This window comes from Amphibalanus amphitrite, unplaced genomic scaffold (genome assembly GCF_019059575.1).
Source record: "Amphibalanus amphitrite isolate SeventyFive unplaced genomic scaffold, NRLGWU_Aamphi_draft 000421F_arrow, whole genome shotgun sequence".
NCBI lineage: Eukaryota > Metazoa > Arthropoda > Thecostraca > Balanomorpha > Balanidae > Amphibalanus > Amphibalanus amphitrite.
The window spans coordinates 265076-284040 of record NW_024881915.1 but is presented as its reverse complement, the minus strand read 5'-3'; the positions used below and the strand labels follow the sequence as shown (position 1 = coordinate 284040).

Here is an 18965-nt window from a genome sequence, read left to right as displayed (position 1 = left end):
TATACACCGGCTATATAGTATAATTTATTTTTGCAGTTGTTCTTGCAACTCGAGAGCAAATTTTCCAACATTCATTCAGTACAGGTCGTCTTCGGGAGGATATGACAACCTGAACCATTAGCCAATAATATCGCAAAACGCCCGTCAGGCTCCAGAAACACTTTGTATTTGTACATTGTTTGTGCGTCACACCCTTCACACTCTCACACGTGTAAAAACGTAGCTCACAGATGAGTGTCATTGAACTAGCTCCCCTCCCCACAAACGCAATCCCTGAGAAGTGACAGGCAGCCCGGACACAGCGCAAAGCCGATGGCGTTAATTCCCGCCCGTAGTTACGCAGCTGGGCTGATGTAACAACACGACAGCCCGGGCCGAACACGTGGTATAGGACATCGACGGCTGCGGGTGATCACGTGATACGAAACGCCAGTGGCCTACGCACAGCCGCCAGCTGTGCTGACGTACATCACACAGACATACACGAACACGTAGGTAACGCCAACCCTAGCCGCAGCTTGGCCGCAGCGCAGGAGGGTCCACAAAAGGGCCATCAGATTTCAATATAACATACATGTTACATAAAACCGAGATGATATAAATCCATCCGGGTCAAAAATGTGATTCCATAAACAAAGACAGCATAATTAAAACAAAGTACAAACGTTCAAAATAATGGTCGCAACAAAAAGTCCATGTCAATATTGGAAATGGGGTGATTCCATGACAGATCACCTAGGCATGTTCACCATGACCTCTCCGATTTTGCTCAAATTTGGCATGCAAGTTGACCTATGGGCACTACTACGTCCCAGTGAATTTTTAGTCTCTAGGTCACAGGGGTCATGAGATATGGGTCATACAAATTTTAAGGTTTCCCGGAATATTGAAATATAAAGTATTTTTTATCTCTGCAACGGTTCACCGTATCAAAAAAAGTTATATATGAAATAATAAGCGCACAGGCTGGTGCATCTAGCAAAAATGTGAACGAAACCTCAGGGTCATTTTTTTTACCTTATGACCTTGTGACCTTTTCTTGACCCCGTGACCTTTCAAATTTGTCCTATTTTAAAAATTCTGATTTTTTCTATCAGAGATGTCTTATCCATGCTCTTAATAGTGGTATGTGATTTGGTTGGTATATCGGACCTGTTGACCTCAAACTGAGGTCAACAATGTGGCCATGACCTGACATGAAAATGACATCTGCCGAGAACATCATGAATCATAGGCAATATGGGTGTCATATGAAAGCTAACTTCACGGAGAATACATTGGTGGTGTTTTTGAGTAGGTATGGGCCGGGTCAAGGTCACATTAGGTCAGTGACCTAACACAGCATTGTGTTCTTTGAAGGTGGCGTATTTTATTTGTTTGGTAAGTCCAGTGATCAGCATACAATAAAAAGGAAACAAAACGTCATAAAACGTCTTTTTTATTCAAAAAGCAGAAATAAAATGCACACATACCCATATAAACACACTCGCAAAAACACACACATTCATATACCTCATTCGAGGAAGTTCTTTCAAACAAACCCCAGTGACACACGCGCTGTGAAGAACGAGTCTCAGAAGACTCGGACAGCTTGAAGGCTGCTATGGTATTGGAGTCGAGCAGTACAAAGCGGTGAAACGTCCTGGTACCCTTCACCATGCGGGCACTTGTGAAGCGTTCTTTCATTTTTGTCTTCGTTTCTGCTATTTGCGTTGCGGGAGCTGACGCGGGAGCTGAAGCGGCATTTCAGGCAGTGGTTATTCCCCACATTTGAAATGAATGCCCAAGACTAAAAAATGCACTACTTCTCTGACGGAGCAGCGTCCCAGTACAAGAACAAATACAATTTTGCAAATATATGTCATCATGCCGAGGATTTCGGTGTACAATGTGAGTGGATGTTTTGCCACCTCGCATGGCAAAAGCGCATGCGATGGTATTGATAATACTGTGAGGACCACCTTACCGATAAAATGCATTTCTTCTTCGTTTCGGCAACGCAAATAGCAGGAACGAAGACGAAAATAAAGAGAACGGTTCACAAGTGCCCGCACGGTGAAGGGTAGGTAGTAGGTACCAGGACGTTTCACCGCTTTGTACCGCTCGACTCCCACACCATAGCAGCCTTCAAGCTCTCCTAGTCTTCTGAGACTCGTTCTTCACACCGCGTGTGTTACTGAGGTTTGTTTGAAAGATCTTCCTCGAATAAGGTGTATGTATGTGTGTGTGTGTTTGTGCAAGTGTGTGTATATGGGTGAATGCATTTTATCTGTGCTTTTCGAATAAAGACAGACGGTGTTTTATGACGTTTTGTTTCCTTTTTATTGTGTGCTGATCACTGGGCTTACCAAACAAATAAAATACGCCACCTTCAAAGAACACAATGCTGTGTTAGGTCACTGACCTAATGTGACCTTGACCCGGCCCATACCTACTCAAAAACACCACCAATGTATTCTCCGTGAAGTAAGCTTTCATATGACACCCATATTGCCTATAATTCTCGACGTTCTCGGCAGATGTCATTTTCATGTCAGGTCATGACCACATTGTTGGCCTCAGTTTGAGGTCAACGGGTCCGATATACCAACCAAATCACATACCACTATTAAGAGCATGGATAAGGCATCTCTGATAGAAAAAATCGGAATTTTTAAAATAGGACAAATTTGAAAGGTCACGGGGTCAAGAAAAGGTCACGAGGTCAAAGGGTCAAAAAATGGCCCTGGGGTTTCGTTCACATTTTTGCTAGACGCACCAGCCTTTGCGCTTCTTATTTCATATATAACTTTTTTTGATCCGGTGAACCGTTGTAGAGATAAAAAATACTTTATATTTCAATGTTCCGGAAAACCTAAAAATTTGCATGACCCATATCTCATGACCCCTGTGACCTAGAGACTAAAAATTCACTGGGACGAAGTAGTGCCCATAGGTCAACTTACATGCCAAATTTGAGCAAAATCGGAGAGGTCATGGTGAACAATTGGAAAAAAAATTAGGTGATTTGTCGTGGAATTGCCCAATGGTTTTCAGTTGCGGTGAAACAAAACTAGCAGCACCTAAAACAATCAACATCACCCGATTATAAAATCATCTTGCTATTGCATTTGCGCATTTAATTATGTGCATTGATGTAACATAAGCTCCTGTCACGGACCAAGTTAAAAAGGTAAAATACGCGATATCGTCCAGGTATCGCGATATCATTCGACAAAAACGAAATATACAACAAACACGAATGGCCACGAAACATGGACATTCAAAATAAAAGCGACATAAGCGCAAAATAACACATCAAAACTGTTCAAGCACGAATGCCCCGGCCGCTACAAGCAAAAATACCAACGGCTATGTGACAAATTTCAGGGCACGCAACAAGAGTCTCGCTCAAGCTGATGCAGAAGCATCAGTTGCGAATAGATACGACTCTGATTATCATGATAACCATATAAGCATTGCCAAAAAGCCGGTAATGCAAAATCTCGTAGATTGTTCATCAATAACTGAGCTGTTTACGGGAAATGGCGACCCTTTTAATAACGAACGTCGAACGACATATAGCAAAGTGAGCACTGGATGTAGGTGCTTCCTAAATCGTGTGTTGTAGAAATCTCCATCATCTTGCCCTTATTCCCCCTCCTTCCCCCCCACACAAACACATACACAAACACACAGCACTACTCCCACAAATATCACATCTAAGGCACTGCACACACCTCCCCAGTTTTGATAGTCGCCCACATTCTGCCCGTTGGCGCCGTCTGCCCGGGGTCCACCGTCGGTCGGCCGGCGCCGCCTCACAGCCAGGGCGGGCCGGCCACCAGACCGGGCGGGCCCCGGGCGGCACGTCACAGAGAGCTGCGCTGCTGCGCCCGCTGCAGCCAGCGCTCCAGTGCGAAGTGGGTGCCGAAGGTGATGCGCTCCGAGCGGAGCGCGATGTCGCGCGGCCGACAGGCGGTCGTGCGCTGGTACACGGAGGTAGAGTCGATCTGCACCACGGTCTGACCGGAGTCTACCGACGGGAAGAGGGGGGGGGAGGTCAGATGGGGTCACTCACGACTCACGCGCAGAGGTGCGGAAAGAACGGTAGAGCCATGTTATCAGCAATCATTGCTAAAGCGCCGTTGAACGAATAACCCGATATTTTGCCCTGCTCACCGAACAGCAGGAATATGAGCAACCATCGGCGCCCCTCTAGCACAGTCTGTGGCACGGTACACGCAACCAGGTAACCACCTAACTAGCCAATCGGAGCCAGCACTGACCTCTTTGTTCGTCGACGACCAGAACCTCGTAGGAGGAGGCCGGTCCCTGCTGCAGGGTGGCGCTGCTGGCCACGATGCTGGAGACCAGCTCGCTCGTCAGGAACATGGCCGCCTGCACCTCCTCGGGGTCCAGCTAATAGGACAACGGACGGGCACAGTCAGCTTTCATACATTCTGTCTAAAATATCCGGTTAGTGTCTACTCTGTCAGCATGTCGGTTTCCACATAACTGTCCGCATCGAACTCCACGCAGTTACCCACGGCAGTTAATACCCCCGGTTCTCACCTTCAGCCGCCGGAGGATCTGGTCGGCCGGCTGCGGCACCAGCACGTGCAGGTAGACGACCAGGTGGTGTCGGCGCGGGTCACCGGCACTCAGCAGGTGTGGGTATACCGACTCCCAGAGACCGAGTGTCTCCACCACCAGCCGGGAGTCGCGGAGGTCCAGACCCGTCTCCTCGAACAGCTCCCGCAGCCCCGCCTCGACAATTGTCTCACCCGCCTCTGCCGAGCCCAAGCGGATCGTCAGGACGAGTCAAAGTCGGGTCAGGTCAGGATCAGCCATCAAATCAAACACGGTGGCTGACTGGCTGATATAGTAAGCTGTCACCACCGTCAATCGTTTGTCAGGTGCATATACTACTGATCCGAGCTGTCTCCGTCCCGGCAAGCCCTGAGACACCTGTGTTAGTGTGCCGGCCCGCGCCCGCCGACACCCCACGGAGAGCGGCCTGGTCGGCCGGGGTGCCGGCACAGTGGGCGCAGGCCGGTGAGCCGCGCAGGCGACATATCGGCAAACACAGAGTAGATGCAAACGAAACCATCGCTGCAATGAGCAACAGACCCACTCTAAAGCAAACAAAAAGACCAGCAATGCTCCGCAAAGCGCACCCCAATGAAACGTTAAAAATGCTGTTTCCATTTCCCACACTGTCAGCCCGGAACATCTAATGCCCCACTGGCCACTATTACCGCCGGGTTCCGGACAAAAAGTCAAATGATAAAAGGTAAAAGGATGATAAGTCAACAGACATTACGTCAAAAGCAAGAAGTCAAAAATCTTAAAAGTCAACAGGTAAAAGGTCAACAAAGAGGAAAGTCAAAAGGCAAAAAGTCAAAAAGGATAAAACGTCAAAAGATAAAAAGTGAAATTGCGAAAAAGTCAGTGAACAAAAAGTCAACTAGCATAGAAGTCAAAAGACAAAAAGTCAAATGGACATAAGGTCAAAAGACAAAAAGTAAAAACGGCAAAAAGTCAAATTGCCAAAAAGTAAAAAGGACAAAAGTCGAAAGACAAAAGGTAAACAGGACATAAAGTCAAAATCCAAAAAACCAAAAGGACAAAAAGTCAAAAAACAACAAGTCAACCGGGCATGAAGTCAAAATAAAAAGTCAAAAGGTCAAAAAGTCAAAAAGACATATAGTCAAAGTCCAAAAAGTCAAAAGGACAAAAAATCAAAGGGACAAAAAGTCAAAAGGACAAAAAGTGAAGAGGACAAAAGGTCAAAAGACGAAAAGTCAACAGGACATAAAGTCAAATTACAAAAAATCCAAAGGAAAAAATCCAAAATCCAAAAACTCAAAAGGACAAGTCAAAGAGACAAAGTCAATGACCCCTGGATCATCAGTCATTACATACATGAGATAACATTTACAAACAGCTGTACACAATTAAGCAGGATGCTGCACAATATAACCTGCATCATTGGACATTGAAGCGAGACTGTCTCCATTGCGCGACTGATGGGGATTCCCATGGCCCGCAACCGCGACTCAGCTGGTCACACGGGCATGCTTGGCTGAAATCTGACACACAAACGTTGACACTTACGTGCTAGGTGGGAGCTCGCTCGCATGGTAAGGTTGTCATGAGGCGGCGTTACATGATCCTTCGAGACAACTGGCTGTCCCAGGCGCAGTTTACTGGAATTATTTCAACAAATATAGTAACCCGGAATGTAACCGATACGAAAAGTTCGCTTGTTCAAATTTCCTATATTGTGTAGGGAGACGTTTCTCATCAATTGATTCCGTCACGGGCTCTATAAGCGATTTCACACTTTTATTATAGTTCAAGCGTATTGTATGGTACAATTGGTACAATAGTAAAGCGCGTCGTTTCTTTAAGATAGGTGGAAGTTGGAACGAGAGGCAATTGTGTGATTGTCGGATTGTCCTGCCTTGAAAGGAACGCTCATATCAGCATCAACAGACAACAACCTGTTAATATTCACGGACTGCATACAATTAAGGTGACCAATTTTCATCGAAAGTTACTGACTTTCGAGGTGGGAGACCAATTTTCATCGAAAGATGCGATTGCTAAAAACACAATTTTTTAGGACCTCGGAGCTGTGACGTCCAAAGAGAGGTGACAAGTATAGCGCATTGTGGCCACCAGTTACTGTCCCTCTCCTTCATCTTCGCCTCCGCCCTACGTCTCCTTATCGGAACTGCCCCCCCCCCCCCCCCCGCCACCAGCAGGCACAGTACGCTAACTTTATATAGATAAGTTCACATTCCCAATATACTTTTTAAAGCAAAATAAAAATAGGTAGGAGCGTTCTTATCGGTAGTGTCGGGGCACGCACGGGGACGCGCCGAGACGCGCTATGCGGTGCAGCCGGCGCCCAGCGGGCGGCGGCCGGGGATCAGGTGGCCCGGCGCGGGTCAGTCGCCGACCGGAGACGCGGGCTGCGGCGTACTTGTACCGACTTAGTTAACGACTGCTGTTAAAGACTACTTTTTGCTGTTGACTACATTTTGTGCATCAACTTTTCGCCCACCTATGAACTATTTGCTTGAACTTGACTTTTTGTGTGTTAACTTTTAGCGTGTTGACTTTTAAGCATGTTGACTTTTAGCCTGTTGACTTTTAGCATGTTGACCTTTCGCGTGTTGACTTTTAGCGGGTTGACTTTTAGGCGTGTTGACTTTTAGCGTGTTGACTTTTTGCGTGTTGACTTTTTGCGCGTTGACATTTTGCGTGTTGACTTTATGCGTGTTGACTTTTAGCGTGTTGACTTTTAGCGCGTTGACTTTTTGACATGTCGGCTTTTTGTCTCTTCGACATTATGTCTTTTGACTTCTTGCGTGTTGACTTTTAGCTTGTTGACTTCTGGCGTGTTGACTTTTTGGCAGGTTGACTTTTTGTTCATTTGACATTTTGTCCTTTGACTTCTTGCGATGTTGACTTTCTGTCTGTTGACTTTATGTCCTTTGACTTTTTATCCGTTTACTTTTAACGTTTTGACTTTTCATCCGGGAATCATTATCGCCCCACTGACAAATGACCGGTCTTCCCTCCCACTATTTTCCCCACTGACCGTTACCCCCTATCTATCGACTTATGAGGCCGCCAGTCGGCACCCACCGACCTATGTGACCGTCGGGCGGCACCCACTGACCTATGTGACCGTCCGTCGGCACCCACTGATCTATGTGACCTCCGGGCCCGATTCACTGACCTGGCTATGTGACCTCCGGGCGGCACCCACTGACCTATGTGACCTCCGGGCGGCACCCACTGACCTATGTGACCGCCGGGCGGCACCCAGGCGCCGGCGAAGGTGCGCATGTGCGCCGACCGGCAGGTGAGCAGCACGGCCCGGTCGGCGCTCTCCACCATCACGCAGATGCCGACGTTGACGCCTCGGCCGGCGATCTCCGGCGGCAGGGAGTCGCGCACGCGCGGCGTCATGTACAGCACCGGACAGCAGGTGTTGTGCTGAGGAGCACGGCAGGCAGGTGAACGGTCCGCGCCGGAACTCCAACCCGGGCCCCGGAAAACGCCACCCGGTGACAGGTGATGCCTGGTATGCTGTCAGTTAGCGACCTGACCTAGGTCGGTCACATGACCGTTGTCCACAAATAGACGCGCTCTGCCGGTGATACTGACAGTGCGTTCAATTGTGTCCACCGACGATACGATACTGTGCAGCCGAATACCATGGGGCAATTTTGAAAATAAGGTCCTTTAACCTCGCCCGTATTGGTGTTTAAACAGCCACTAACGTAGGGTGCGGGCAGTGGCGCAGCCAGGGGGGGGTCAGAGGGTCAGCTGACCCCCCCCCGAAATTTTTGTCAGGGGCCCGCTCGAGAGAGAGAGAGAGAGAGAGAGAGAGAGAGAGAGAGAGAGAGAGAGAGAGAGAGAGGAGAGAGAGAGAGAGAGAGAGAGAGAGAGAGAGAGAGAGAGAGAGAGAGAGGGAGGAGAGAGGCCCTAATCTAATCGGACGAGCCCGCTTCGAGAAATGCCTACTGGGACACCACGGGTGAGGGGTCGGCCTGGGGCCCCAGGTGGACGGGGCCCGGGCCCCCGGGAGAACGGGCCCGGCCCCTGGGAGAACGGGCCCGGGCCTCCTGGGTGGATGGGGCCGGCCTAGGGCCCAGGTGGACGGGGCCCAGGCCCCCGGGAGAACGGGCCCGGGCCTCCTGGGTGGATGGGGCCGGCCCCCCCCCCCCCGTTGATGGGTCCGGACCCCCGGGAGAACGGGCCCCGGGCCCCGGGAGATTGGAGAACGGACCCGGGCCTCCCGGAGAACGGGCCCGGGCCCCCGGGAGAATTGACCCGGGCCCCTGGGAGAACGGGCCCGGGCCTCCTGGGTGGATGGGGCCCGACCCCCCCCCCCCCCCGTTGATGGGTCCGGGCCCCCGGGAGAACGGGCCCCGGGCCCCGGGAGATTGGAGAACGGACCCGGGCCTCCCGGAGAACGGGCCCGGGCCCCCGGGAGAATTGATCTGGACCCCTGGGAGAACGGGCCTGGGCCTCCTGGGTGGATGGGGCCCGGGCCCCAGGGAGAACGGGCCCGGGGCCCCGGGAGATTGGAGAACGGGCCCGGGCCCCCGGGAGAATTGACCCGGGCCCCTGGGAGAATGGGCCCGGGCCCCCTGGGTGGATGGGGCCCGGGACCCCCGTGGATAGGTCTGGGCCCCCGGTAGAACGGGCCCCGGGCCCCGGGTGGACGTCGGACCCCCGGGTGAATGGGGCCCGGCCCCCGGGAGAACGGGGCCCGGCCCCCGGGAGAACGGGGCCCGGCCCCCGGGAGAACGGGGCCCGGCCCCCGGATGGATGGGGCCCGGGCCCCCTGGTGGACGGGCCCCGGAGCCCCGGGTGGACGGGGCCCGGAGCCCCAGGTGGACGTGGCCCGGGCCCCCGTATGGATAGGGCCCGGGCCCCTGGTTGAATGGGGCCCGCTAGGGTGACCCGCTTGCTCCGCAAAGCGAATAAGGGGTATTTTCGATCGGTGGGCGTTTGGTTGGTCTTGTGTCCGTGGGTGATGTATCCATTTCGGTTGATTGCTTTTTGACGGCTAAGCATTTTGGATTGGGAAAAAATATCCATTGCATCGAGGTGCTCGTGTCTGATAAGCATGCGTTCTACTATAGAACATGTCATGTGTAGTTTATAACAACGGTTGACGTAGGTTATTGAAAAATGACAGCCATCGATGAATTCCTATGTAGAGGTTTCTAACATTTATATTTTTAAGAATACTGTTGCTCGTCATGCAAAAGCGATGATTGGATTTTGGACAAAATTGAATGGTCTTCCCAACTATGCCATTTTCAACTGTCAACCGTACCAGGTTATGCAGTAAAACCCGTGTAATTAAGTAAGTCATTAACAAATACCATTCTCTCCAGCGATTTGTTCCACCTTGTTTTTGATCAATTAGCTTTTCACAATTTTTCCATGAGAGGCGGTACATTTCTTTTGCCAACAGGCGTTGTTTGAACCCGCTCCGTCAAACAGTCACCCGAAAATAGCATTAAGTCCCAAATCTGTCCGAAACGTAAATTTCCCAGCATAAGTGCCCTCACGGGTGCACGTGGCGCGTGCCATCCCTGCACCGCACACCATTCGATAGCCCTTTCGATTCTCTACACGATACCCCGTGGCGATTGGGCCCACGGTTACCGAGATACTGCACGGGGACCGGACCAGTGTCTGGCAAATTTAGTCATTTTCGCCCGATTTTGCAAGCCGATTTATACATACATGTAAAGTCCATAACGCGAATTTGCACTTTTTGAGCACGCGTCATGTGCTCGCTATCAATCCGATCGAGCTGAGACCCTCAAAGGCACGTTGCCCATCCTTAATCTATAAGTTGCGCAAATTTCAGCGCACTTGGCGCAACGGTCGGGCCCGTACCCCGCGCTAAGTAACACCATGCCGGGACCTCGATAGCAGACAGAATCTACAGGGTGTCCCATAAGTTCGTTCTCACATTTTATTTGCATGTGAAACAGAGTACTTTGCGTTTTGATATATTTATGACCCCTCAATGTGCTCCCCATTTAATAGGCAAACACATGAACACATGCTGCGGCATGCTAACCGGCATGTTTGGCTGCATAGCAGGCTTAAAGTTAACCCAGACTGACTTGACATGCGCCGTGAGCTCCTCGAGGCTGGAACAGCGCTACGCTTCGACGAGCCTAAATTTCAGCATAACCAACAATTTTTTATGAAATTTTGATCCGATGAGGTGCCTGGCATGTGGTCTTGCCACAAACGCCTGTCACAGTCTCCTTCCACCGCTTTTAAGCTTTGCTTGGCCTGTGCACTGATGCACTGTCTTGCCTGAAGATGGGCCTACGACCTCTCGGATGCCATTTTCTCCTCTATAAATGTGTTCATACTCGCGGTTCGAGTTCAGCTTGAGGGCTGAAACTCCTCCTAGATTTTCTTGGAAAAGCATTATGCTTCCCAAAGCTGTTTCTGGGACACCAATCGCAACCTGGTCAGCGTCTGGACGCCTATAACCCCACAATACCGTGATCTTGGCCTTTCGCATAGGAACATAACGGGACGAAACGGAGGCCTCCTCCTTCGCCCTTATGGGGTTGTTTTCGGGTTTGGACGGGTGTTTCATCTCGAACGTGGACTAGTTAGTCCAGATGACCTGGTTGATGTCCTCAGCCCCTTAGTTTTTTTAGCCTCAGGCATAACGAAACTCATGTTTGGCCATTTTAAGACGTTTTTGACTGTTTTGAGCCCTCCGGTAAGCAAAGCTTTAGTCACCTTGAGTTATGTACCCCGTAAGAACAATTTTAGACAGCTGGTAATCCATCTTGAAAAGTCTGCTTACCAACTTTCTAACCCCTTGACCTTTTTGATGGCCACTTTGGCGCTACACAGTTTTGGCCACATGGCTCACTCCTGAGAGCTGACAAAAAAGAGGATAAACTTGCAATGATTGACTCCCGACAAATCATCGGTGTCACTTGCTGACTGTGCGTCCAGTTAGCGATGGACATTGTCTACAGACTGGTAGGCCTCAATCACCCTCAATCGTCGCGAATGGTCACGTGCTGACTAAATACCGAGACGTACCCGTATTGGAGACCTCTATGTTGCGGCGTTAGCCGTCTGTGTAGGAAACGGGCTCTCTACCAAAAACTATTTTGTCTACAGAAATTAGTTACTGTGGAGCATATTTCTACCAGCCATGGCAACCACGTAAGCTCAGTAACGAACCAATTTCAGCGTGTCTTTAAGCAAGAGAGCCTAAAAACGTAAAATGTAGGTGAGAACGAACTTATGGGACACCCTGTACGTCACCACATCACCACGCCACAACAAACCCGGCCCATGGCAATACATGTCCCATATGAGCGCGTTAACTCTCGCCGGCACAGGCCATTCCGGCCATTTTGCGTCCTTCGACGGCACAAGAGGGGGGGGGGGGGTGGTACGACCCCTTCGTGTTTGGCCCATGATCGAGCTAGAGCTTCGCGGGAAATACGAGCGTGTTCCCCGTGACGAGAGGAAGCCGACGATACCCAATTTTAAGGTTCTTGGTCATTGGTTGACCTTCCAGGTCAGGTCAATGACCGAAAAATCGGGAAAATCGGGACCTGTTAGAACGTCGTTAATTGTGGCTGCTATAGGGTTTTTCGGGGTACTGATCATGAATAGTTATCATGTTAGTTTTGATAACAGATGAGGTCTTTATGCATTTAAGCCAGGTCGGGTCAGGTCAGGTCAGGTCAACCAGTAGGGGTCCTGCCGGGTATTCGTAGTACCTACGTGCCAGCCGCCTCTGGCAGCTTCGTAACATGTTACGAAGGCACCAAAACTACTTCGTAAATGTTCAAATGGTTGCTAAATTCGGATTCAGCTCCAAAAACTAGCCTGGAAACATGCATAATTCGAAAAAAGTACCGAGGTCATCATAGGTCAATGACCTGACCTGACCTTCAGGTGACCTTGACATCCACCCTAATGCATGGGAGCAGCATCAACTCACATGTTTGAATGCTTGAAACCACGGAAAGACTGCAAACGCGCGGCTAGTGCGAGCCGGCATACGCCGAATCGCGATTCTGGCCAAACATGGTCTCGGAAAGTAGGTCACAGGTCAAAGGCCATTTGGGTCAGGGTCATGAAATTTCTAGGGTAGGTGTAAAACTGATCAACGCGAGGGTACTGAAAGTTTGGTTGCGATCGGCCGATTTTTACCCGAGTTATTCGCGAAAAACCTTAGGGGGGAGGTTGCATCATCCCCTCCCCCCCTGTGCCGGCGAGGGTTAAAACTGCTTGTGAGCGAATTCACGTAATGAAGAAGAATAAAGCACAATCTACTACAGCAGCCAATAGATGACTGAGTTAGGACAGGCACGTAGGACTGCTTAAATCTTGTCCGGCAGAAGCAGACAACAGTTCCGTTTGCATATATGCTATGCATATTGCGGAAGGGGCACATTTCGGCCTCGAAAGATACGAATTCATACGTCATAGTAACATATTTCTGTCATGGTCAATTCACGTGGAAATTGAACACCGGGTGATTACCGAGCTATTGTTCTATCAAAATTTTCCGATTCAAACTCGCTCACGGTTATCATGCAGGTAAAGGGGGCCCGCTCAGCAGAATGCGTATGAAATATGGAAAGATTCTGAAAAATGGGTGGGGGGCCCGCACACTAGGGGGCCCGCTTTGGAGGCGATGACCCCCCCGAAACGAAATCCTGGCTGCGCCACTGGGTGCGGGAGAGGGCCCGTCCCCCTCCCCACCCCCACCCCCCTCAGCCGTTCGGCGCCTGGTCGAGCTGGATCTTCACGAAAAAAAAAACGAGTGTGCTGCCCGAGACGAAAAAACCTGATGATATCCACTTATACGGTCCCAAACCATTGGTTGATCTTCCAAAGTTCCAGGTCAGGTCAATGACCCAAAGTCGAAAACACTGGGACCAGCTGCTACAACTTCTTTAAGGGAAGTTGTGGCGGGTTTTGGGGTCCTGATTTCGTCTTTGGTAGGTATTTGCTTTTGTTTGATCAAAGATAAAGTATTTATACATCATTTAGCGTATGTTGGCTCAGGTCAGGTCAGGTCGACCAGAGGGTGTAACGCCAGCTATCCACATTATTTGTATTTGTATTGTATTTATTGCATACCATCAACAGGTCCGGAAACCCAATAATAGACGGAGTCAGACATATAAAAACAATAAATACGACACACATTGTTAAAACTTCACACTGTATGGCGAACGAACACAGACAACCACTTCATAAACCGAGAGCACCTTCCAAAAATATCCGCTCCAGGAGTCACCTGTTACAGGCTATTAATCCGACGTGGTAGACGGCAAAACAATCCACCTTTGATGGTGCCTACTCTGGCGGCTGGGACATTAAAGGTAGTGTGCCAGCTTTCTTGGACCGTATGGAGTTAATGGCCCAGATAAGGAGAACCGGATTTTTAGAACTTATCCATACCTTCAAAACTCATGGAAACGTCTTAAATTCTTCAAATTTTGAGTACCTACCCCAGTGCGAAATTCGCCCCGACGGGTTGTCGGTCGTACCCCAACCACATTTCACACCACTATGAACAATAAATGCACACACTGAAATCGCTATTACCGATATGCTCATCCAATCAAGTTTCGATAAACCCGTTCATCATCATCTCCTGCGGTTTCGAACACGCCTGTTAGGTGGCTTCTGATGCTCGTCGAGGTCGGAATTTCCAAATACGCGTGGTGCGTCGGGCCGCGCGCTCTGACTTCGGCCAAGAAAATGCGTCAGCTGATCATTGTCATTTCTGCCACTTGCGTGTGGTGAAATGGGGTCATAACTTATAAGACGGCTTTTTCATATCAATTATTTTACATAAAATCATATTTCAAACCATAAATAATGTTCGACAGCCAAATAAAAGAAACAATACCAATACGGGCTTACAGTTTAAGGCTCGACATTGTGTTGTCTACGATTAGACAGCTGATAACTCATTCCCGTACGTCGTATGGTCGTAACACTATAATGACCTTTGCTTATTGTCACAAGTGCGCCGCATTCGCGATTGTTGCCCGACGCCTGTTTGCAGGTGAGCCCACTACAGTTGTTATACATATCTAAAAACCGAAAAACTTTTAGGCGAAAAAGGCACTATTCCAGGCCCATTTTTGATTTTTTTTGCGATATTAGGTAAAAACAGAAGCTTCTTATCCTAGGAAAAATAAAATGGGAAATCTTTCAAAGGTGGCACACTACCTTTAAGACAAGGTTGCGCGCGAGTTGCCCTGGCTGGGACAGCAAGTCCGAAGCTGCCCAGAATTTCCACGGAGTCAACACGACCCCCGAAGACGCCATGTAGGAAGGCGAGGTCATGTTTCGCCAGGCGCTGTTTTGTGGTTAGAACGGCGAAGTGGAGCAATAGCTGTGCGTAGTCAAATGAGTTTGAAGGGCGATTAGAGTTAACAGCTATCCAAATTAAAAACTTATGCTGGACCCTGTCCAGTCGCGCCATGTGAGACACTGCGGCGCCCGACCAAATAATGCTGCCAAACTCCAAAACAGAACGAACGTGAGCGTTGAATGCCGTAATAAGGGGTGCTGGCTCGAACCTGCGCCATGTCCGCGCACGTGAGATTTGGAGCGATCGCAGGTAAGTCCCCAAGGCACGATTCGCCCTCCCGACGACGTCATCGATGTGAGAAGCGGAGTTCAATTTTGAGTCCAGAATAACGCCTAAATCACGCATCTCAGATACGCGATCCAGGGTGACATTGCCAATGGAGTATGACGTCATGACAAGCTTTTTACGCAGAGCAAAGGTGCATTTTGCTGGGTCAAGTTTTAGTTTCCAAACGGTGGACCAAGAAGATAGGATGTCTAAATCGGCCTGAAGGGTGACAGCATCGTCGGGAGAGCGAATCCGCCTCAGCAGTTTCACGTCATCAGCGTACGTACATCAGGCATGTCGATGAGATAGAGGACGGAACATCGTTGCAAAATACGCGTACAATGCCACTGACAGTTTCGTCACATGTGGTGTAGGTACCAAAACCATTTCTCAAATGTCCACATGAGTGTAAAAATCAAAATCAGCTCCAAACACTTCCCTAAAAATCGTAAAACTCGATTAAATCGCAGGAGGTCACCAAAGGGCAATGACGTTGACCTGACCCTCAAGTAACCTAAGCATCCACCATAATGCACGAGACAAACATCATTTCCCATGTTGGCAAGTATCCAGCCACAAAAAGTCTGGAAAGACATGGATATTGGATATCATGCCCCGACACAAAGAATCGCGATTTCGGCGGCCGGCCTGACGTGTTCCCGGGAAACATGTCACAAGTCAGGGTAATGTGGGTCAGGTTCATTAAATTTTCAGGGTATGTGTAAAATTGATGATCTGATGGACACTGAAAGTTTCGTCGCAATCGGCCGCGTTTTTCACGGGTTATTTGCAGAAAGCCGAAGGAGCTCCATCTGACCCCCAACAAGTATGAGTGTCAAAGGTCCCAGGCAGATCCTGTTTTCTTAACCCTCGCCCGTATCCGTATGAAGGGGGGGGTCTAACGGACCCCTCGGTTTTTCGCGAATAAATCGCGTAAAAAGCGGCCGATCGCCACTCAACTTTCAGAACCTTCTAGTTGATCAATTTTACACCTACCTTGATAATTTCATGACCCTGACCCCAATGCCCTTTAACCTGTGACCTATTTGCCGAGACCATGTTTGGCCGGTATCGCGATTCGGCGTATGTCAGCTCGCATTAGCCGCGCGTTTGCCGTCATTTCATGGTTTCAAGCGTTCAAACATGTGATATGATGTTGGTCCCATGCATTAGGGTGGGTGTCAAGGTCACAGTGTATATGTCAAGGCCACCTGAAGGTCAGGTCGGGTCATTGACCTTTGGTGACCTCGGTTCACTTATTCTAATTTTACATGTTTCTAGGCTAGTTTATGGAGCTGAATTCGAATTTAGCAACCATATGAACATTTACGAAGTAGTTTTGGTGTATTCGTAAAATGTTACGAAGCTGTCAGAGGTGGCTGACACGTACTATGTTTACCCAGCAGGACCCCTACTGGTTGACCTGACCTGGCCTAAATGCATGAAGACATCTGTGATCAAAACTAACATGATATTTGTGATCAGCACCCCAAAAACAACCTCATAACAGCCACGCTTTACGACGTTCTACCAGGTCCCGATTTTACCCGACTTTTTGTGTATGTATGTATGTATGTATGTATGTATGTATGTATGTATGTATGTATGTATGTAATATGTATGTATGTATGTAATATGTATGTATGTATGGACATCAAAAGCCTCCCACAAAAAGCGTGGCGATTACGGCTTTTGGGTCACTGACCTGACCTGGAAGGTCAACCAACGACCTAGGATCTTAAAATTGGGTATCATCGGCTTCCTCTTGTCACGGGCAACACCCCTCCCCCCCCCCGTATACATTTGAGGCTGGCTTAAACACCAATACGGGAGAGAGTTAAGAAACAAACATGTAAGGAGCATGAAAGTCATGCTTTCATGAAACCAAATGCCCATATGTTCCAAAATATGGCTTTGCAGCTGGTTGGGTAAAATCAAATATTGTCTGTTGCTATTATCCCATGAGATTTTATTCAATGATGGAACAACCACCTTGTCACCAATAAAAAGAACAGCAAACAAATAACCACCATCACATGACCACTGGTCTGAGTACAAGATACAGATACAGGTAACATGTCAAAACAACAACACAACTTTACAAGCTAAGACATCACAATTCACAGCAGCAACTAACCTGAAGAAGTGATACAGTCCATCCATCTTTCCTCAGTGCTTCAGTTTCTGATGCTGAAAATGGAAGCAAGCAATTCAATCATAGCTAAGCCCAAAATATGGCATTGAGCACAAAAAGAATACAATTTTGAGTATTACAATCACATTGCAAAAAAGCAGCAGTTAACATGCCTTACCCTAGCAAGAATTCATGTGCAGTTTCTTGTATTTGGATTTGCAATGTTCATTCTTATTCAAGGTGTAATATTGAGGCATTCCATTCAGTTAACTGTTCTCAAACCAAATATACATCAGTAAGAGAGCATGTTTCATGCCAAAATAAATAAAATAACAAAGAACAAAGAGCAAAGCAAAAGTTTGAGAAAGTTAAACATAACAAATGATCAAAAGCTTCAACAGAACATCAAAAAATAAATGATCTCAATAAAAAAACACAATCGTAAGAAGCCAGGCAAACATTGAGAAGAAGTCCTTTCGTACCCTTTCAGAGTTTCAGCAGAAAAATTGAATTCAAAAGTCCATTGCATGTACAAAGATTAACAATATAATGACATACACATTGAAATAGAACAAATTTATGCAATGTGAATAAAACCCACACGTAATGGTAAAGGTACCTAATTTACACATTACCTACCCCAACACTGACAAACCTACCATCGCAATTGCAAAGGCAGCATAGACTCACGGATTTACCCAATAAATACCTCATCACACAAATAAAAATATTTATTTTAAACTTACATGATGCTTTGCAAATAAGAATTGAATCAGCTGCAATGTCTTGTTTAATTGCAACTAGTCCATTCACATCCTTATAGCCAAATTGATCCAAGATGCAGTCCTTGAATGATGCTAATCTTCGACTGTTCCTTTCAAATATGTACAACAGTATTGCTCTGTAGTTATAAATAACACTCATAACTGATGATATACGAGCTTGTAATGCCTTATTTCACGTTGTCCCAATCCTCTAACATATTCAATTTATATCTGAACCTTAGTGTGACCTAAACTCATAATTTTCATTTTTTAATAAATTATAAGAATCAGTCGGGGAAACTATGGTAAAATCTGCTATTTTTAGCAGTCTGCTATTTTTAGCAGAAATCTGCTAAAAATGGGTACGCATGTGACGTCATCGTACCCAAATATAGCAGATTTGGGTACGGCCCCATTCAAAAGCAGATCTGCACCCTAATTGAAGCAAATGCGCATCAAATGCCTGGCAGATTCATGATGAGAATAGTGCTGAGAGTGATCTCTGCTATTTTTGTTCAGATCAGACTATTTTCAAATTCATTATTTGAAAATAGTCGGATCTGAACAAAATATCAGAGGACATTCTCAGCACTATTCTAATCATGAATCTGCCAGGCATTTGATGCGCATTTGCTTCAATTAGGGTGCAGATCTGCTTTTGTATGGGGCCGTACCCAAATCTGCTATATTTGGGTACGATGACGTCACATGCGTACCCATTTTAGCAGATTTCTGCTAAAATAGCAGACTGCTAAAAATAGCAGATTTTACCATAGTTTCCCCGACTGGAATGAGGGAGTTCTATAGCCTTGAGCATGAGATGCGTTGTTTTTTCAGAAATGTAGCATTCGCGGCATGAACGTAGGCAATATTTTTACAT

The 18965-nt window shown here is 47.9% G+C and overlaps 1 protein-coding gene across 2 annotated transcripts; it reads right to left on the bottom strand.

Moving 5' to 3' along the window:
• Positions 1-3275: 3275 nt before the first annotated feature.
• On the bottom strand, positions 3276-18444 carry LOC122391087 (nucleoside diphosphate-linked moiety X motif 17-like). Of its 2 annotated transcripts, none has more exons than XM_043384685.1 (6): positions 18068-18444; positions 17325-17377; positions 7800-7995; positions 4555-4772; positions 4269-4401; positions 3276-4015 (listed from the first exon to the last, which is right to left on the bottom strand). In XM_043384685.1, exons 1-6 carry the CDS (start codon positions 18243-18245, stop codon positions 3852-3854), a joined length of 942 nt encoding a protein of 313 aa, XP_043240620.1. In that variant the 5' UTR covers positions 18246-18444; the 3' UTR covers positions 3276-3851. The 2 variants fall into 2 exon arrangements, with proteins under 2 accessions (XP_043240620.1, XP_043240622.1); XM_043384687.1 differs by lacking the exon at positions 18068-18444 and adding an exon at positions 17500-17702.
• Between the last annotated feature and the right edge of the window lie 521 nt (positions 18445-18965).

Excerpts from the sequence above, each read along its gene's own strand:
- LOC122391087 (XM_043384685.1), bottom strand. The coding sequence starts at position 18,245 with ATGAGTGTTATTTATAACTACAGAGCAATACTGTTGTACATATTTGAA. Across the intron at positions 7,996-17,324 it reads GGACTGTATCACTTCTTCAG|CACAACACCTGCTGTCCGGT; the intron begins GTTAGTTGCTGC and ends CGTGCTCCTCAG. Across the intron at positions 4,016-4,268 it reads GGTCGTCGACGAACAAAGAG|ACTCCGGTCAGACCGTGGTG; the intron begins GTCAGTGCTGGC and ends TCCCGTCGGTAG.